The following is a 22,035-nucleotide window of genomic DNA, read 5'->3' on the forward strand; positions in this document are numbered from 1 at the left end:
TATCTTGGCCCCAATGGATGTACCAGCCTCCGAATATCGTATGAACTTATAAACCTTTTGGGCTAGTCGAGGTGCTTCACACAAGGGAACTCCGGGTGGGGTACAGACTTGATTGAGGAATCATTTTGATGGTTTAATTCATCTATTTTGATGGACCTGAGGGGATGGATTTTATTAATTCTTCTTTTTATAAAAATTGTTAAATCAATTAAACCAAATAAAACATTTTTAAAAAAAAAGAACAAGCAAATTATAAATCTCCTTGTCCAATTTTGGTAACGTGGACAGAGCGACAGGCTTATCTTTGAAATGTTGTGAGTCATTGGTTAGTTGAAACACAGCGAAAATACAATAACCCAGTTTTATAAAAGGGACTGTCCAGTCAAATTTGTAGCAAAAACATCTACTTTATTTATATAGTAACAGACCATTCTAGCAACACTACGAAATACAAGCCATCCTGTAAAGGAGTGCAGAAGACTGTTTCTAAGAAGGAAAAGGGATGCACTCTGGATTCTGACAAGAGGGTAGTCAATATGGTTGATAATCACAACAGTTTAAGGTTTGTTTGCTTTGGCACAAAGGGAGCAATAGGCCTTCTGGGAAGGACCAGGGGGACAGAACCACAATGTACCTTTTGCTGTAGGTGTTCCCGGTGCTCAACAGGGTCAAGCCGGCTTCAGGGCGCTTTGCAGGCTTGTGTGACAGAGTTCAAGACGGAAGTCAGCTGCAGGTATCAGACTGCAAGAAGGTTCAGTGAGCAAAGCTGGACAAACTGTTGCAGGTTGGCCTACACAGCGGCTCAGAGTCAGTAATCGTTGTCTCACTGCGCTTCTGAAGCACTGGTCGAGATGTCTCGGATGTCTTTAAGCGATGGTGGCTTGAAAACATTCTGCGTTGCCATCAGTTGCAGATCTAGGTACTACAATGGTTCAAAAATAGCCTTTTTGTAGGACATTGGAAGAAGCTCGTTGAGGCACTTCTTCTAGCTTCTTCAGTGGGCTCATGCCGTCCTTTAAGGCAGCAGCCCAAAGATGAGTGTTGCAGGCAGCTGAGTTGTCCTTGGTTGTTGGTTCAGAGGCCTTCTAGCACTTCCTAACGAGGAAGCTTGCTGCAGGGGCTAGCAGGGCATGCTGTGTGCTGGCAGGGTACTGGTACTGGAGCGACTGTTGGGTCCTAAGAGTTCTGTATCTCCCTCTGTTCCCTGGGAGATGTTCAGGGAAGGGATCATGCTTCCCCTCTGGCCTTCCTTCACTGGCTGAAGGTGTAAGGCGGCAGACTGTACCTTCAGCCCGGATCCTAGGTTGAGTTCTTCTTACTGATACTGGCGAAGTCTTCAGATTATCTGCCAAAAGAGGGTCTTTGCCCTTTTATTAAAGCCAAGTGTGCCACAGTGATTGGTTTAGGCTAAGCCTACCTTCATCAACCAATCCGGTGGTCCCTACCAATGATCTCCTATATGCGCAAGGTCATAACCAGAGTGCTTTGCAACAGGAAAGGTAAGGCGTTAAAAACAGGAAAGAGGTGTGCCCCAGAACTAAAATGGCGTAAACCTTCTCTCACCAGAAAAATCTCTGCCCACACACCCTTGTGATACTAAGTCCCACCCATCTTCCTGTCTGTTGTTGATCAAAGAGTATCTCTGCTTAATGAAGCTGCCACGAGAGTCAAAGACTCTGACTCCTGCAAACCACATTCTCGTACCTCATGAACGGGGTACCCCTAGCAGGGTGGCTTACTGTAAACCACAGACATGGCAGCTCATTGTAATTGATATGGAGGACGGGAGCTGGGTTAAGGTTGACGGTTACACATGAAAGGTTGTTGGTTTTCTGGTCTCCTTTGTTAACATCTGCAGCTTGGCCCCATATGGGCCTGTTTGAAGTACCCTATATTGGGTATACATCTCTCCTACTGTAACAGCTCTGCTAGAAGAATGAAAATGCTAAGCAGTCATTCAGGGGCGACAGTCTGCCTGCCGCGGGGAGGGGAGTTATTTGGATAAACGGCATCGCAAGGGTTTCGGATGGGACACTGCCTGGAAGAAGCAGAAAGAAAGCAGGCAGACCCATGTACTGATATGGGATTTAGAGTGCAAAACGAATGAAGCATTCGGCCAAATATTTTTATTGCTGGAATTCAGACAAATACTTATTCAAAGCTGAATTTTGGTACACCCCTAGCAGATACTAGCATCACACATACTATTATGGCAAGTAATGTATGCCATATATTTTTTCCTTACCTACCTGAATTGAAAAGTGTACTTAACATTGCCTAGTATTTCTAATAAATAACAATATTTATTTATAACTAAAAGTGTGTAAGTGTCTTTTTGACTGTTGTGTGCTCAAAGATATTTGTACTTTTCTATAGCCCTTATCCCTCTTAAAATCAGCCTGGCTGCTCAGCGATAGCTACCAAACCCTTTGGGTAGTTCAGGCCTATACTAAGAGTTGTACCCCTGTGCAGTAAAAGGAGTCCTTAATAGTACTACGATAGGTGGACTTTAAAAAAACTCTAAGAGGCAGGCATCCTCAAACCAGTGTAAGAGACTGGTTGTTCCCATCGATCCAGGGGTCGAAGCACCAACAACATTCTTCTTGAGATCAGGCAGCGGAACAGGGCTTCTCCTGGCCAATCACTGGAGTCGATGCTGGTTTGCTTCAGGAGTCATCCTCTGGTCGTCAATGGACTGCTAGTCTTCGTAGAAGTCTTGGCTCCAGTAGCAATCTGATGTACAGTATCTGGAGTCCACTTTTTATCCAAGGTTTAAGTTGGGAGCAAATCTACCAATGGTAAGGATCTGCACCAGTCAAACAGCCAGGGGTTGTAAAATCCTGGACAACTACTGATCATCACATCTGTCCAACAAGCTTCAGGACCCAAGGATGTGAACTGGCATTAGTCCCAACCGCCTCCACTGGCTCACGCACAATAAGCCTCTTATCCCACAAAAGCCACAACTGTAAAAGGATTTCCATACAAGGCATTTCCTGACTGAGATGGCAGGAAGAAGGCCAAAGAACAATATGAACAAAGACAAAACTTGTGGCACAGTCCTTTTTAGGGTTTTAGCCACCTTCAGTAGAAATTTGCTGTAAATGCGAAAAGTGCACGGGTTAAAAAACACAAAAACAGTAAACACACTGCTGCCATCAGCTTGTCTTAGGGACATTGTCAAAAGTAACCAAAACGCCATTCTGTAAAAAGTTAAGAATACTTAGTATTTTCTTCACTTAACTGTAAGGTGATGTGCGCATTGTAAAAATACAAGAATTCATAAATAGGCACTCTCAGTGCCGACAGTCCCAGGGACTAGTCGGTATCCCCACAAGAATGAGCAAAACGGGGACTGGAAGTATAAAGCAGAAGGGTTTATTGAACTCCCAAAAGTCGGGACCGGATTACAAGAGAAATAATGGGGAGGTGTCCCAAGAAATCTATGAAGGGAAAGGGGCAAGAAGAAAATAATTCCTAACACTGATGATTTCCATCTACTTCATTGTATGTACTGTCCTGCATGGACATACCTTTGGCTGCAGTCTTAAATGAAGTATTTAACCTCTTACTAGCACGTTTAAATGATGTGTTGTAAATTTACATTCAAACCAGTATTTGGGGAATAGTAGGAACCTTGTTTTTCACAATGCTATTTACTTGAATCCTAGACTTTGATGTGCGATTTTGCAAAGATTGTGCTAAATGTTAATGTTTGATTTCATTTTTCTCTCATCACACAGGCCCCAGCTGTTCCATCCCGGTACCAGCTAATATTTCCTTTTGGACTCGTGAGGAGTACTCTAATCAAAACCTTGCCAGAGCATCCCACAAAGCTGTGATTGTTGAGAACGTTATGTGGATAGTTGGTGGCTATATGTTCAACCACTCAAACTACCAGATGGTTATGGCGTGAGTAAGCTTAGAATGTGGAACACTTCCGTAAATCTGATTTCCATTATCTGCCAAAATTCTGCATGCTTGTCATGAGTGCCTTTTTATCTTTTCTTTTTTTCTTTTGTGCCTTTGGTTTATAAAAAAAAATACACGTTTACAACAAATAATTCCAAAATTTAACATAGTAGCATATTTAAATGTATCTCTTAAAACCAACATTGCATATTTCTAACATAAGGGGAAAAAAAAGAACACTTCAAAACATTGTCTCCATTAAAAAGATTGACTTAAACATTTATTTTTTAAATGCATCGCTAATGTTTAAGATTGTTAGGAAAAGTTTGTATGCAGTACCCTCTGGGACCACTACACACAACTAGGACTACAGGTGTAAGCAAAACCAACCTTTGGTATAAGTCTGTACCACTAAGTCTTTGGTAGCAAGCTGAGCAGGCAGGCTTATCTCAAGAGGGAATGTAAGCTTGTAAGGGTGTTACACCCATAAAGGTCTACAATAGCAAGTATTCAGCTGGTACTCAAAGTGTCTTCGTAAAACAATTATTAATTTATTACACAATCATTTAGAAAGCATTCACTAAAGGAGGCAACCAATATCACACAAAAATTATACTACAGTACTGATTACTGAGCTCCCTTGAAGTTGGAGCCAAATAGCATTGAAGTAGGAGCAAAAAGGCATAAGCTGATAAAATGAATATTAGTTACTTTAAAACAGTTCAAATAGTTTGAGTTTACCAGAGGAGTTGATTCAATGCAATAGATAGGCCAAATTCAATGGACTAGTGCCTTGTATAAGTAAAAACGGTTCTGGGTTTTTAAAACTGAAAAGTCTTTGCCACGGTTCTTAGAAGTAGTACACGGAAGAAAGGTTTTTTATGTCGGGTCACAAGCTGACTAGGCCTTCAAGTTGGCAACGTTGTGCGCACTTTCGCAGTGAGAGGTAAGTTCTCTCGGTCAGGTTTTCACAGTACATTATATTGAATAAAAAGATGCAGCTGAAGACTCCTGTTCCTGGCAGTTCCTGCAGATCTCTTTGCTCCTGAGCCTCAGTTGTGGGGACAAGAGGGAGGACGTTGGGGAGGTAGGGGGGGGACTCCTGCACTGCACGGGGACGAACCACAAAGCTGGCAAATGGGCAAATCTTTGGTCCGGTTGCTGTTCTTCAAGCACACAAGCTGGTGTCCTTCTCGCTGGTTAATCGTAACCAGCTCCGAGAATAGTATCCAGGTGGCTTACGAGTTGATTGGTACTACCAACTCAAAGGAAGAAGTCATCCTTGAAGGGGCTTCTCTGTCAAGGTGAACTTGGCGATTTGGACCTGCAGCCGGGCTCCACCGGTCAAACCAATGGTCTAGTAGTTGTAGCAGCCATCCTCTTCCAGCTCGTCTTCGGTTCTTTCGTTCAGTGGTCGACTCTGCCTTTCAGTCCAAGAGACTCACCTTTTTAAACAGTTTTCTCCCATTCATTCTAGCCTAGCTGCCACTCACCCAGCAGGATGGCTGTCCTTGCCGGACATTCAGCCAGCCAATCATGCCAGAGTGCATTTGCTTCTCCTAGGAGAATAAGCACAGGGAGTTTCGGGCACCTCCCTCACTTTCTTTCCACCCCAGACACTCAGGCACCAGAGGCGGTCTTCGGTCTGAAAACTGTTCCTACGCCTTTGGCGGGCTTCTAAAAGGACCAAACTGAGTTTGGCCCCCAGAGACAAACTATAGAAGGACCTTTCCAAAAGGAAATGGCGAAAAAAGACCGTGACCTGTTTAATCAAAGGGGGCTCGGACGCCATCTTGAAAAACATTGCTCCCGTGATTTTTAGCTACCGTTGTTCTCGGTCGGGAAAAATTATGGTAGTTCGTTGTAAAACCACTGCCACCAACCATTTCGATAGGAAAGGGTAGCATTTCACTGCTACATGAGTTTATAGACATGGGGGATACTAGGTAACCCCTTCAGCACTCTATTGTAAGATGGTGTGTGCTGGGCCTAGGAATTTAAAAAGACTAGTAAGGAACAAGTTACTTACCTGTAACTGTTGTTCTCCAGCATGGATCTGGCATGGATTCACATGCTCATGAATATTCCTCGTCGTCAGGCCGGGAATCCTCGGTAAAGAAAAAATCAGTATCAGTTTTGTTTCTGATCTCTTTCTTAGTAGTAATCAATCACTGATCTCAGGGTCATACTGCCCACAGCCAATGACTGCCCTCTCCCTAAACCCCTCCCCTGGCAGCCATCCTCAGAATTGGTAGCACGTAAAGTGGCAGTCTGACCAAGTGAAGAGCCGCAGAGGGGAAGGAGGGAGGGTTCGCATGTGAATCCATGCCAGACCCCAGGTAAGTAACTTGTTCCTTCTCCAGCATGGGGTCTGGCATGCATTCACATGCTCAGGAATACAAGAATACATAGCAGTACACACATGCACAACCACGGGAGGTGGCAAAAGGCTCAACATTAAGCAACTCTTACCTCCTCACCAGGCCCACCTTAAGGTGAACAGGTTGCGCAGCAATGCTTGTCCGACCCTGGACTCCAAACCTGGAGTCCCGATCGACGCAGTAGGATTCTACTGCGTCGATCGGGACTCCAGGTTTCGTGAAGGTGTGTGTCGACCTCCACGTAGCAGCCCTGCAGATGTCCAGCAGGGGCACACCAGACAGGAATGCCGTAGTAGCAGCGATCGCTCTGGTCGAATGGGCTCTCGGACAGCCGGGCAATGGTCCATTTGCCAACCGATGACAGTGCATGATGCAGCCGGAGAGCCATCTGCAAATGGAAGCCTTCGAGAGAGCCTTCCCTTGGTTCACAGGTCCAAAGTTCACAAATAGCTGTAATGTCTTCCGAAAACTCTTTGTGCGGTGCACGTAGAATTTCAGCGCTCTAGCCACATCCAGCGAGTGCCAAGTCCTCTCGGCCGGCGACAAAGGCGACGGAAAGAAAACCGGTAACACCAAGGGCTCGTTGAGGTGGAAGTTCTGCGGCACCTTGGGCATAAAAGAGGGGTGCGTCCTCAGCACCACCCTCGTGTCGTGAAAAGTCAAGTATGGAGGCTTGCAGGATAGGACCTGGATCTCTCCCACTCATCGTGCGGAGGTGATGGCCACAAGAAACGCAGTCTTCCACGACCGCAACTTCAACGGTGCCGAATGCAGGGGCTTGAATGGCACCCCCATGAGGCACAGGCATCGCCCATGCTCCTAAGCTGGGGAAACCTGCTGGCAAACCTCTGGCACTTGGAGTTTGTCGCTGTCGTGAACAGGTCGATCTGGGGTTTTCCCCATCGTCGAAAGAGTCGATCCACTTGATCCTGACGTAGTTCCCACTCGTGGCACGAGCGCAGCGCCCTGCTGAGTGAGTCGGCACCTTGCCCAGGATGGCCTTCGTCCTTTCATCCGATGGCGAGGCCAGACGGGCCACTGTGTCGAGCTTGGCACTTGGCACTGTTTCTGGTGTCGAGCTTGGCTGTCATGATCTCTGCTTCCAAAAGATCAGGACTTGCCCGACTCCCTTGGAAGCAGACCCATAACCCCGGTTCCGAGTGCCAGCCAGTCCCAATTGGGACCTTTTGGACCCTGTCCTGGCGCCAGTGGCACCAGGCTCATAAAGATGCCCAGTCCTAGCGCTGGAAGCGCCGGGCTCATAATGCTTGGGTGGACTTACCTGCAGCAGACCATGCTGCTTACTTACCTGCCAGTTGAACCCCTGATCCTCTTCTGTTTGGGACTACTTTTCCTGTTGGGTGGGGCAGGAGCCACTCCCTAGGTTCAGAACACTGGAACTCTTCTGGAAAGCAGGAACTCTTTTCTTACCTAGGCGTGGCTGTGGAAGGAGACATCTAAGCACTACAGGAGGCTATTTAAACCACACCCGATGGATGAATCTTGCTTTGCGTTATTCTGCATTCTCTGCAGCAGAACGCTCATTGTGTCTTCTGCTTCTGATCCTGGGCCTAAGTGAACAAAGGCTTACCATCCTGGAATCCAGTCTTCAGCAGCACCTGTAAAGACAAAGAAAGAACAGGTTAGCACTACGGTCTTCAGTGGCAGCGCATCTCTTACCTGGTCCATCGGCTGTCACCAACGCCTCGCGCTGCATTCCGGCATCTGAAAGACAAAGCTTACCTACTCTTCGCATGCTCCAGAGGTCTTCGCACTGCATTCCGGCATCTGAAAGACAAAAGCTTACCAGCTCTTTGCACGCTCCGGAGGCCTTCGGCGCTGCATCCCGCATCTGAAAGACAAAAGAAGGTGCGTTTAAAGACATTGGGCAACTTTATTACTCACGTGCCATTACTCCTTCCCACGCCGAATCCAGTGGGTATTCCAGCACCCTTCAGCTTCTCTAAAGCTCCGAACTTGTAGCTGCAAGATAAAAGGGATAGTTAGTGCGCATCGTGAAGCAGGCTACAAGCGCTTACTTACGTGCTTCCAGGCGATTCTATTGCTCACGCAGGTTCGATCCTCAACTCTCATCAGCCCGCCATCCGCCATCGCCGGAACCCTGCAAAACAAGAGATATCATTAGAAAAGACTTTTAAGACATTTGAAGTGCCCAGAACTTACTGTTCGTGCAGTTAACGACGGACAGCAGTCCTCTGAGCTCAAGAGGCCTGCACCCTTATCCAGTGAAGAAACTGGTTACGGCACCCTGCCCGAGGCAGATGGAGAGCTCGGCGTTCACTTACCTAAGGTGAGGGTGTTAACCTTTGGGGTTCTACAGGAGAAGAGAAGGGGAAGAGGAGAGAGGCACCCAATAACCCCAGTTCATTAATCCCATATTTTCTATCTGCAGACATATTACTCTTCGAGTCAGACATACAGTGCACAGAGGTCCAGCCCAAAGAGCCAACCGTCTGTTACACATCACCTTTGAAGATACGGCATTCACCCAGTCAAGACCGGCGCCTCTGCGGGAATCAGGTGAGCATTACATTGGCTCCCAGAAACAGTGCGACTTGCGACTGGACCAGATGGGATTTGGGAAAGTTGATGGAGAATCCCAGGTACGTGAGCAGCTGGACAGTCTTCGATGTGTGTTCTACGGCGAGCTCCCTTGTCCTTGCTCGGAGGAGCCAGTCGTCCAGGTAGGGGTAGAAGTGGATCCCCTGCAGGCACAGCCGCGCTGCCACCGATGCGAGGCACTTGGTGAACACCCTGGGTGCCGACTTCAATCCGAACTTGAGGGCCTTGAACTGGTAGTGCCATCCTTGGACCACGAACCTGAGGAACTTTCCTTGTCCTTTTAGAATGGGGATGTGGAAGTACGCATCCTCCAAATCCAACGACGACAGGCAATCTCCCTCCTCCAGCTGTCCCATCACGTGCTGGAGTGTGACCATCCGGAACTTCTGTGCCTTGATGTACTTGTTCAGTCGTCGCAGGTCCAGGATGGGGCGCCATCCTCCTGTCTTCTTTTTCACAAGGAATTACCATGAGTATACTCCGGAGCCTCTTCGAGACGAGCTTGATGGCACCATTTTTGAGCATCACCCTTACCTCCAATAGCAGTTGAGGGACATGAGTTTCCTTCGTGGCCACGGGTGGAATGCGGGGGCACTTTTTTAGAAATGGGAGGGCGTGCCCCTGGGCCGGGGTGTCCAGCACCCAACGGTCGGTGGAGATGGACTCCCACACGCTGACGAACTTCGCCAGCCGGCCTCCCACCGGGGTGCTTCGGTGGGGGCCCAACACCACGGTCGGTTCAATCTTGCTTGGAGGATGCCTTGTCGCCTTGGCCTCCCTGGCAACGACGGCAGGGTCCACCCGACTTGCCTCGTCCTCTATAGGCTTCCTGCGACGAGGAGCGGGCCGCTTGGCGGTACGTAGAGGAGCCACTGCCGAATCCCTTGGAGGCACCCTGCTTGCCTCCGGTGCTCCGCAAGGAGGGCCTTCGTTGCCGGGGAATGGCTAGGGCCTTAGCTGTCTCTGTGTCCGCCTTGATGGCTTGGAGGGACTCATCCACTGTTTTCCCAAACAGATTGTTCCCGTCGAACGGCATGTCCAAAACCTTGGCTTGTACGTCCTGGTGGAAATCCGTCGCCTTGAGCCACCCTCGTCTAAGGCAAACGCTGTTGCCTAGCTGGCGGAAACCGGTGTCGGCAATGTCCGTTGCCACCGTAATGGCGTGGTCCGACGCCACTTTGCCTTCTTGCAAGATCTCCAGGGCCTCGGCCCTCTTGTCGTCCGGTAGGAAGTCCAACAGGGTGGCGATCTTGTAACATAACTCCCTGACGTAGCGGGCCGCGATCGCGAGGGTGTTGTCCGCCTTAATCGTTGTTGCCGCTCGTCATCCCATTGCGTCCAGCTTCTTTCCTTCGCCGTCCGGCAGGGAAGTTGACGTTGAGGCCGATGCCCCCCCACCCCTGCTTTCTTCTTGGCCGCCGCTGAGACGACCGAGTCAGGGGTCGGTTTTGCCCTAAGGCACAAAGGGGCTGCGTCGGGGACCCGGTACTTCTTCTTGTACCGATCCTTCTTGGCAGGCGTCGTAGACGGGTTCTTGAGAAGGATGAGACCCTCGTCCCAGATGTCATCCAGCCGAGTCATGGCGAGGACTGTTTTTTTCCTCTTGGGCTCGCGCCGTTGGTAAAGGAAACCTTCCTTCCTCTCTTCGGGGCAGAGCTGAAAAAGCTCGGATGCCCTGGCGATCATTGCATGGAAAGATCCGATCTCGTCAGGCGGGGAGGCCCGGGCTGGGGGCGATGGGAGCTCCGTCCCGTCGTCGGTGCCCGTCGTGGCCGTGTCCGTTCCCGTGTCATCCCCAGGGACGGGGGACGTGGGCAAAAGGCGGGGCTGGATGGATCCGTCTTCTCTTGTTCGGGGGGCTTCCCGCCGGGCCTGGCTCTGGCTCCTCTGTCGAGCCTGGTTCCTCCGTCGGTGGTAAGGGCAATCTCGTCCTTATCTCCGAACATAAGGATTGTATTGCCAACAAAATGGCCGCCGAGTTGTCCTGCGGCTCCGGAAGCGACAGATGACTAGGACCCTCGCCGGTGCCGCCGTCACTCTCGTCGTCACCTTAGTCGGGATCCCTCCCGTGGGAACGGCTCTTCGACTCCCTCGTTGAGGCCCTCTAAGACTTCTACCAGCTCCTCCTCGGATGCCGTGTCCGTGTCCACAATGGCCACCACCCCCCCCTTTTTCTGCTGGGGTCTTCACGGGGGTCTGAAAGAAGCTTCTCTCCGTGGAGGCAGGGGGCCTCTGGGCCCCGAGGTCGCCTCCACTGGTGTAGCCTCCACAGGTTGCGCCAGGGCCGCCGCGACTTCCTCGATGGAGAGGATGCGCCCTGCCTGGCAGCCGAGGAGCTTGACCGTTCGGCGCTCCCAGTGCCCGCGGGCTCGCGGTGCTTTGCTTTGTTGGGCCACCGTCGCTGGGTCGCCCTCACAGGACTTAGAAGACCTCTCTGACTTCTTCTTCTTCTCACGTGATGGGCTCTTTCCTTCCAGCCAGTTGGAGAGACGAAGGCGTCAGTCCCTGATGGTCCATTTCCAACATGTTCCTGCAAAACGCAGTCCTTCTCCACGTGCATTTTGTCCTCATGAAGGCAGTAGAGACATTTCGAGTGCTCGTCCTCCTTGAACACATTCTGCAGCTGGCATCCAGGGCAAACCCTGAACCCTGAACAGCTTTCCGGGCGTCGAGCTTCCTTTCTCCTGGGCCATGTTCGGGTAGGCCGCAGAAACTCCTGGACTCCTCCAAGAAGCGTAACTCGACGAAATCTTCAACCTTCCCCGTTAATCGGATGTAGATACGGTGGAGCTTGAGGCTCTATTTGACTGAAAAATGAGAAAGTCTCTTTGAAAAGGCGCTAAAACGCAGCAAAAGCTTGAGAGCTAAACACGAGGACTCCCAACACTTTAGCGTGCGGTTAAATATCTGAGGATGGCTGCCAGGGAAGGGGCTTAGGGAGAGGGCAGTCATTGGCTGTGGGCAGTATGACCCAGAGATCAGCGATTGATTACTACTAAGAAAGACAGATCAGAAACTGATACTGATTTTTTTTTTCTTTACCGAGGATTCCCGGCTGACGACGGGGGATTTTCCTGAGCATGTGAATCCATGCCAGACCCCATGCTGGAGAAAGTCAATTTAACTTTACATTCTATGGGAAACAGTTTATCCCAGAGAAGGTATTTAAACCTTGGGACAGCCTAAAAGGATTCCCCGTGTCGCTGCATTGACGATGATGTGTGACACACATGAAAAGATGCCTATGGAGTTGTCTAAACCTCCATAATCAAAGAACACAAGAGTAAATCACACATCAAAATACATGAGCGAGTGGGGAAAAAAGGCTTATACTATCTCCAGATAAAGAAATCAAGTCCTCAAAATCAAACAAAGTTGCTGGGGGTCTCTAAGGTGAAGGGAATTAGAACATTTATGAGAATTCTCCCTAACAAAAACCACGATTCATTAATGCACTCTGTCTTAATTCTCATTGAATAATTGTATCATATGTAAAAATTGGCATAGGGCTTTGCATAATGAAGATGATACAGCCTCTATCAATTGTCTCCAAAGGCTCACATCTCAGATCTTTAACATACCATTCAAAACTGTTTAGAATATGGGTTGTTAGAGCTTCACAATTTATAACAAGATGTTTATTAGTCTCTACTTCTTTTCCACAACAGCGGCAGTTATCCCAATGATCCCACTTCTACATTAAACAGTTTCACGTTTTAACAAGATATTTAATCTAAGACTTGGTGTTTTCAAACTACCAAGAGGGAAATTGATTTAAATACAATGCACATGTTCCTAACATCTTGTTTGTGAGTCTGAATTCTGAATAGCGTTAAAGATTTCGTAACTTGTCACATTTTTTACCCCAATTCAAGAGCCAAACAAAAGCTGGTTCTTAAACTCAAACACATTTTCTATGACTTATTTTATATCTAGAGCCAATTTAAAACATTGGTTGTCTCAAACGGCTCAAATAACACATTTCTCAGTGGCTTTGAAAACTTATGACAAAGCTATTCTATTTCCACCAAACGAGCATTCCCAGTGATGTCGGCCCCAATTCAACCTGAATCAGGGCTATTGAGACTGATATTTCAGAGAAATAAAATACCTTTCCAAAAGAGGTAACATCTACAAAAAGCAAGTGATGAATTTCAAGACCATATTTTATTTACATAATGACTTTAGAATCAGTAACACTGAGTATTTCCCATGGCGGTAATTCAAATTCCTCCTTTGTGCCTCGAGAGGTTTGTCCTTTTCATGTAAATTATTAAGAGCAGTGTTGCAGGGATTTGCGAGAATTTTAAAACCAAGATATTTAAAGTAAGTTATTAACACAATGTGGCTTCTCTGCCAACGCCTATCTACGTCTTTTTCTCTTGCAACCGGCTGAGATCGTAAACATTTTGTATTTATCTGTATTGATCGGATCCTTAAAAGTGCAATATTGCTTAAAGGAATCCAGTAATTGCTGAAGACCCACTCGGGTACAATCTATCAAGATGATGTCCGCATGCGACATCCAAAATAACTTTACTCCACTGACAGTTAGAGGAACAAACAGTTGCCAGAGATGCACCCAGGTCAGATAGATTAAAGTTTCAAAGAAATGGGACAAGTATGCATCCCTTGCGCAGGCCTCTGGCAGTAGGAAGCTCAGCTGTTAGATCTCAATCACTAGACGAACCTTCAAAGCTGAATTTATGTGTACATGGACCAAAATGCCCAACAACCCAAGTGCAAGGCCCCAGCTTGCCAGCTTCGACCAGTTTCTCGCTCTCTCGATTGGCTCAATCTAATGTCAGTACTAAATCACTTGTTGCTACGTGGACCTCTGGAACTGATTTCTTCCAGGATGACCGTTGGAGCAAATTCATGACCCAGCTGCCGAGTGAGGTCCTTGGACTGCTCTAAATTCCATTAGTCTGCCCACAATTGTAACTCCTTCAATATCAGCGACAAGACCGGCCTTAGAGGCCCCTGTTTGTATGCAGGTGTGGGCATGCGTTTGGGCGTCCCTTGCGGTTTAGCCCAGCGAGTATTCCCGATCTAGTCTACTAGGAGGGCAGCATCGGTAAGCCCGGGTTTACTCCCATGTGTTGGGGCTGCTCGGTATTCATCCTCTTATTCAGTTGCTCATTTGTGTTACTACTCCTACCCCCTTAGGAATGTGGGAATGTTAACGCTTGCAATTATGTCCATGGGTGGCGTCTGCCTACCTTCACAACTCTCTCCGGATCAGGCCCCTGCCTATATCCACCGCTTAGTCTGGCAAGTGCTAACGTTTACCCAACTTTATACAGGTACGATCTATAGTGGCATTTATCGAGTGGGTGAAGGTTGTTCACTGCAGGTTGGCTAGGGAAGTTGGATTCTGTCCTAGTGGGTGTCGCTTGTGTCCTATTTGACTTAGTGTCGTCTCTCTTGTTGTAAGTGTTTCTTTATTTGGTTCGAGATTTATTCATTGTCGTCCTAGATTTGTTGTCCTTTTCATTGTGTTTCCCGTTTGATGTTTTGGTTTTTTAGTCTGAATCTGTGATGAAGAGCCAGGTTTTTAGTAATTTTCAGAATTGTAAGTAGCCTTTGGTGTGTCTTATTTCTTTCGGGATGTTGTTCCAGGTTTTTGCGGCTAAGTGGGAGAAGGAGCCCCCACGTTTTTTCTCAAGGTATGGTTTTTCTTCCAGTCGGATTTCGTTGCTTGGTCTGAGGAGTCTTGTTGGCTTGTATATTGATTTATTTTGCAGGAATCCAGTTCCTTGTCCACCGATTGCCCTGTGTGTTATGCACATTGTTTTGAAGGTGATGCGATGTTTGACTGGAAGCCAAGGAAATGTTTGTACGGCTGGGGTGATGTGGTCTCTTCTGGATAGTTTGAGGAGTCTTGCTGCTGCATTTTGGATCCTTTGCAGTTTCTTCAGGAGGTATTCTGGTATCCCGAGATAGAGGCTGTGTGCATAGTCGGTTTTTGACATGATGAGGGCGACGATTGTGAGTGTTTTGTGGGTTAAGGAGAGGAAAGGTAGGATTCTTCTTGCCGTGTGAAGTAGGAAGAATCATTTGTTGATTATTGCATTTATTTGTGGTTCTAAGGTTAGGGTGTTGTCCATCAGGACAATCAAATTTCTTACTACCTTAGATGGGATTGGTACGGTTCCCATTTCCATTGGCCATGGAATATAGGTGGTGTTCTCTTGATTTTTTTTTTTATATAATCATGATTTCTGTCTTTCCTGGGTTGATTTTCAGGTTGTTCGCATTCATCCAATAAAAGACTTCTTTTAGACACTTGATATTAGGGTTGAGTGATCCGCTTGTGTGTCATCTGCGTAGTTGTAGCATGTAATTTTGTATTTTTTGAAGATTCTGATTAGTGCAGTTTGGTAGATGTTGAAGTACAGTGGTGATATTGAGGACCCTTGTGGTACTCCAGTCGTTGACTCGTGGTGTGGATTTGAAGGGCTTTAACCAAATGGTTTCTGGTCTGTCTGCTTGGAAAGATTTACTCCATAGTAGTGCTGTCTGTTATGCCGATGTCTTCTAGTCTTTTGATTAGGGCGTCATGGCTAACTGTGTCAAAGGCTGTGGAGAGGTCGAGCAGAATCAGGGCTGAGATTATGTCGGAGTCTGCGTTTGTTTTTAGGTCGTCCCAGATGTATACTAGTGCTGTTTCTGTTCCACTTGCAGATCTTAGGCCAACTTCTGCTTGGTCCAACAGGTGGTGTTTTTCTACGTGGTGTTGGGTTAATTTGTATGCGTATGTTTCCAGGAGTTTTGCTGGGTAGGGAATGTTTGAGAATGGCCTGTAGTTGGAGCGGTCTTTCACGTCGCCACTTGTGTTGTGGCTTGATATATGCTGATTTGGATGTTTTTGGTACAGTTCCAGTTGCTAGTGAGAGATCTAGGAGGTTTCTGTAGTATTCTGATGGTGTTCCTTGTGCGAGGAAGATGTCAGGCGGGCACGGATCTATGGGTGAACCAGATTTATTGCTGTGTTTCACCAGCAAGACGAAAGCCTCTGTTAATATTGCGAGAACGTTTTGGAATTAGTGTTTTCGTTCTGTGTTGGGTTCGGTAGGTTGGATGTTATGGTTGGCTGGTCTGTTTTGTATGATTTGTCGGATGTCGTTGATTTTGTTCTTGAAGTGGTCTGCCAGGTCGTTGCAAAGTTTCTCTGAGGGTGTTGGGGTGTTGTCGCATCCTGGTGGGTTTCTCATTTCTTTAATGAACATTTTTTTGTGGGTTTGTCGCACTGGAGATTCTGTCGTCGTAATGCCTTCTCTTCGCCTTTTGTATTTCCTTCTTGTATGCTCGGATTTGTTTCTGGAACATTTTTATTTTATTTTTTTCTCTGGGTTGTATTCTTTCCGCCATTCCAGCTCCATTTTCTGGTCCTTTTTTCATTTTTCATGGTGCTTAATCGTTCCAGTACGGTTTAAGTGGATGTAATTGGACTGGTGTGTTGGGGACGGTGCCTGGAGGGGGTTCTGTCGCACCCCGTTATAAATTATTGCAAGGAATTTTCTGCAGGCAAAATGACTCTAGTCTTGTCACCCTGCCACTCTTTCGGTCCCCGAGTATGTATGAATTGGAACGAGAACAATACCCGAGGAGCAACTTTGTTTTAATGCTGCATCTTAATTCTTTTCCACCATACTCTTTGGAGACTACAAAGAAGATTGGCTTAGAGAAGGAATTTGCAACCGTTGGCTTTTCAGATGTTTTGTACTACAACTTCCATCGGCCCTATCCAGCAAAGTCCATTTTGCAAGATCATGGGAGTTTTAGTACAAAACATAAGGTTGCAGACACCTGGTCTAGAGGGTAGGAGAACGTAAACGGATCTTAGCCAAACAAGTTCCCAAGCACCGCCCCCTTTTTGTTTTACTATTCCAACAGTTTAGGCAATTGCACTATTGGCAACACAGAAGAATGATTGATGACTGGTATGCAAAGATGTGGGTCCTGAGCCTGGTGTACTTGGAAACCAAAGCTACACTTCACTGACTGTCCCTAATGAGGCGATTCCCAATGAGGCAGAAATGTATCTGGCGCTGTTTGTGATCTTCTACAGAAGGAATGACCTTGCAGTTTGGTCTCGACTTCCTCTTTTTGGATGGGACCACGCTTGACTTGCATATGGTCTTTACCCTTCGTATTTGCAAAGCAGGCTGAAATATGATGGTCTGAATAGTCTCCAAAAGCAACACCAGTATTTTGATACATTCAATAACTACCAGCCATCACTTTTGAGGGTTGCAATCGCACTACGAGGCCAAGCTTCACTAGGCCGTCAAATTGGACCAATTGTAACATTGAGCCTACATTTGTGTCAGTCAAGTGTTTGCGGGTAATTTGAGCTTATATTACTTAATTCACTCATAGGAATCTTAAATGGTAAATTGGGGGTGGGTGTCACAAGATCTTTGAAAGTCAATGCTGGGATGGTTGTTTGTGCCTATTGCATATTATAAAATAATTAGCGATTATATGAGATTTTTAAGAATACCATAATCCAAGTAATGCTGAAAAGAAAGGTTGGTATTGGGTATACAGTTCTCTAGTGATTGGTTTTTCTTCCATTGTCCCCTTCCATTTTACTACAATTTTTCAGTGTGTTTCCGTTGTGTATGAACAAATTGAGTGCTTTCCCAGATATGCATTACCTCAATTGATTTAATGTTGAAATATCCAGTTAAGAATTGACTTACAGGAAATTAAATCAATCCCTCCTACTTTCTAGGTTTGATTTAGATTCCCAGGATTGGATCACATTGAACAGCACAGTGAATTCTGTATCGATCAGATATGGCCATTCCCTAGCATTGCATAAGGTACTTGAAATTGTATACTTGTAAAAGTGTTTCTATTTTCCAATTTCTGTCAATGTTGTACTTATTCTGAAACTGTGATGAACAATCTTAATAACGCACGTTTAAGCTGTAATAATTGACAATGACCTACTGCTCAAATGGAATGGTGAATTTGTCTGTTCAAATATGGGCAAGACTATATTGATTTTAAGGCATATTGACTGTAGAGGAGCCCAATGTAAACTCTTAGGTGTTTGCAAGCTGAATGGTGGGATAGCCCTGTGTCACATTCTGCATTTAGGATATGCATTATATACTTTATTCGGATAAAATAATCCATAAAAGCTCATACACAAGGGTACAAAAGTGAACAGATGCAGATTCATGAAAAATAGATATTCCATAAAAACACAGACCACATTATTAACAGTCAAATCAATATACTGCAATCGCCGACTCGCGAGCATCCATGGAGCAAAAAATGGACGGCATCAGCATGGATGCCTCTGTTCTTTGGCACGACTTGCAGAAACTCACCTCTCGGACGGAAGAGGCCGTGCAACGCATCTCGGGAACAGAGGATGGGCTACGCAGCATGGAACAGTGCATGACCTGTGTCATGACACGCCTCAAAACACTAGAAGGAGTCGACGAGGGTGAAGTAAGATTGCGACGCAACAATGTTCATATCCTGGGACTACCCGAAAAGACAGAGGGGCCTTGTATGGAGCTGTTTCTGGAGCAATGGCTGGCAGACCTATTCAAACCTAAATCATTCTCCAAATTCTTCTCCATTGAAAGAGCCTACAAGGCCCCCCACACCAGGTGCGCCACCATGCACGGTAATTGCAAAATTACTAAATTACAGAGACCGCGATGCACTGCTCCAAATGGCCTGCACCAAGGGAACGATCACACACAATGGATCTTGGATCACCTTTTTCCCGGACTAGACCAGAGGGGTCCATAAAGCCAGACAATATTTTGACCAACTGAAGAAACATCGCCAAACCCTGAACGTGAAGTATGGTCTTCTATTCCCAGCATAACTTAAAATATATCACCAGGACCCTGTCTGCCACCTGATCGAGGCCTTCCCCCCCACCACCACCACCACCACCACCGATTGACGACCACTGACCAGACTATGGTGAGATAATCTAACCTACTAAAGGCTAAACCACGAGAATCTGACGATTTAGCAAACACAATGCATAGACACGTGCCCATGTGCAGAACCCACATCGGGTGGCCCCAGAGGAAACCCCCTCCCCACACCACCCAGAATTCCATCCTGGGATAACTGGAAAAGGCTGTACCTCATGGGGATCACGTCCACTTAATTGGTGTTTCCTTTCTCTCTTATTTACCGGTTAGATAGACAACAGTTCCGTCTATCACCCTGTTTGGGCGACAGATACTTCAGGTTGGGGTGGAGTATAGGGAGGGGGAAAAAGGGAAAGTTCATGTTCAAGCTTCTTATTTTGCTTACGGATCCATTACTCAAATACACACATGTTGGACCCATATTGCCCACACAATCAACCTCACGGCACAAACAGCCCACCAACAAGGCCACCCACATCATCACGGCGCTAAATAGCCGATATGGCCACCCCTGGGAATAACAATAGAAATCCAAAACTCCTGACTTGGAATGGCAATGGCCTGGGCAGCTGGATCAATCAGCGCCTAGTAACACAACTCCTAAATAGACATACACCTGATATTGCTCTCCTCACGGAAATACACCTCGCGGGCACATTGTGCACCCTCTTTCGACGCACAAATTACTGCATAGCACTGCACGCCGACTTTTCCATGGGGTTGAAGGGCGTGCTGATATTAAGGGTCTGGTTGGCTCTAGGATTGGAACCTGCCCATGCTAAGCACCATTTATATGCTGGATGATTTGTTCTGGTGTCGCAAGATCACAGGAGTGGTTTAGGGGTTTAGCCAGGACCCCAATTTGGTACGTATGAGAGGTGGGTTTACTCCTGGTTATCTTGTCTGATTCGGTATCAATAATCCTTCTAACACGGTAGTTAGTGCGATACAGGTTCGCTTTTATTGATGGTTTATGAAAGATTCCACTTGATACAATGGTTAGTGTGTAGAACACTGTTATGGCATTTTGTGCTGAAGCCGCAGGGAGCAACGCATCACAGACACTACTCAGACGAAGAGCCCAATAGGAGCTAGACTGCCATAAGGACAGCCACCCATTATAAAACAAGAACCCCACCGAGGGACCGCAGCAATACATACTTGCCTTGAGAAAGACCCGTATGGGTTGAAACACGTGTCGGCTGACCGCACCAAGGCACAAAATGCCATAACAGTGTTCTACACACTAACCATTGTATCAAGTGGAATCTTTCATAAACCATCAATAAAAGCGAACCTGTATCGCACTAACTACCGTGTTAGAAGGATTATTGATACCGAATCAGACAAGATAACCAGGAGTAAACCCACCTCTCATACGTGCTGATATTAATACACAAGAGACTCCCCTTCAAACTCTCCAATGTAATGCAAGACACAAATACGTCCTCACACAGGGCACGTTATGAAACCTAAACCTCGCAATCCTGGCAGTTTCCCCCATTTCCACCACACTACTGGCCGAGCTAATCCGCGACATCACCCCCAAAATTACCACCAACATGGCCGACATATAGGAACTAGGGAGAGACTTCAACAAAGTCATGGACGCCACCTTGGATCGGACACACCTAAGAGGCAGAAACCCAAACACGGACACCAAACTTGCCACTTTCACAGCAGCAATTGGAATGAAAGACTTATGGCGGGACCTTCACCCGGCCGTACGCGAATATTCGTACCACTCTGGAGTTCATGCCTCACTTTCGAGACTGGACTACTTCTTCCTCCCAACCACAGACCTACGCAAAGCAGTCAATGCAGCACTTCTCCAGAGGGGCATCTCAGACCACTCTTCCTTACTAATCAAAATCACAACAAACAGACCGCCCCTCATGGCGGCTTAACAAATCCTATCTTGGTTTCCCTGACCTCATTGAACACATTCAGGAAAGCACCACCGAGTACTTCGAAATAAACACTGGAACGGTAGACGATCCAGCAAAGTTATGGGAAGCATATAAAACAGTCCTGCGTGGAGAGATTCGCTCCTGGACATCGGCACATAGGAAAGCCCATTACCAATCAGTGATAACTGCAGAGCAAGAGGTGCTACAAAAGAGACAACCTATGTTGCCAGTGGTTCGTCAGACGCACATTGCGCATTCTTGGTGGCCAAGGAACACCTAGGCAATATAACCTTAGACAAGGCCAGGCAGGATCACTCTGAAATGCGCACCAGACTGTACGACACTGGTTGCTCGCCTGGCTGGAGCACAGAGATGAGGGCCATCGACAGGTCAGGGAGATCAGGACGACTGATGCAATAACACTACAAACCGATCAAGACATCGCAGAAGGCTTTGCAGACTTCTGTGCCAAGCTACATGCACCCACAGAAAAGCCCTGCAACACAACAGTGCTTGACGGAATCACACTGCCACGATTAGGCATGACACAGAAAACACTCCTTGATGGGGACATTACGGAAGATGAGATCACGACAGCTATCTCAACTACATGCAGGGAAAACGCCAGGACCAAACGGCTTCCCAATCGACGTATGGAAAAAGATGAGGGGGCGGGGGGGCACATTGGTTACACACCTTCTCCAAATGTTCCTACATCCCAAGAGTAAGGGGACCTCGTCACCTGACCTCCGAATGGCCACTATAATTGTCATCCCCAAACCAGGGCAACCCCTGCACGACTGTAATTCGTACAGGCCTATCTCTTTAATAAATAGCGAAAACAAAAATCCTAGCCAAGGTCCTTGCAAATCGATTACAGGGAGTCATTACCTCACTGATGCATCCCGACCAGTGTGGCTTCATGCCTCAAAGATCCACGTGCATGACCCTCCGCAGACTCCATCTGGCACTGGAAAGAGTCCCCACTCTTCAAGAACTCCTAGCCATCGATTTTGAGAAGGCCTTTGATTCCTTCTTCTGGGAAGCCCTGTGGGAAGTCATGCAACGAATGGGATTCGGGGAAACCTTCATAGGATGGGACCGACTCCTATATGACTCCCCCGAAGCAAAGGTTAGGGTGAACGGTTGGCCATCATGCATCTTCCAATTACACAAGGGAACAAGACAAGGATGCCCTCTGTCCTCACTATTCGCATTAATCATCAAATCCCTAGCAATAATTCTGCGGCGCACCACATTGTGGAGGGGCTTTTGCTGGCAGGGAGGCATGGAAGACAGTCTCCCTGTATGCAGACCATTTTTTACTAT

At 47.0% G+C, this 22,035-nt stretch overlaps 1 protein-coding gene across 2 annotated transcripts in view; it reads left to right on the plus strand.

Moving 5' to 3' along the window:
* The window catches only part of ATRN (attractin), a 1,434,670-nt gene that overhangs the window by 113,118 nt on the left and 1,299,517 nt on the right, over nt 1–22,035 (plus strand). For both annotated transcript variants that reach the window (XM_069632253.1, XM_069632252.1), the window contains exons 6-7: nt 3,744–3,912; nt 17,620–17,710. In XM_069632253.1, the coding sequence (XP_069488354.1) occupies nt 3,744–3,912; nt 17,620–17,710 (260 nt within the window). The remainder of the gene's footprint in view (nt 1–3,743; nt 3,913–17,619; nt 17,711–22,035) is intronic.

The sequence above is a fragment of the Ambystoma mexicanum genome, chromosome 6q (assembly GCF_040938575.1).
Source record: "Ambystoma mexicanum isolate Mex_15411 chromosome 6q, UKY_AmexF1_1, whole genome shotgun sequence".
Classification (NCBI taxonomy): domain Eukaryota; kingdom Metazoa; phylum Chordata; class Amphibia; order Caudata; family Ambystomatidae; genus Ambystoma; species Ambystoma mexicanum.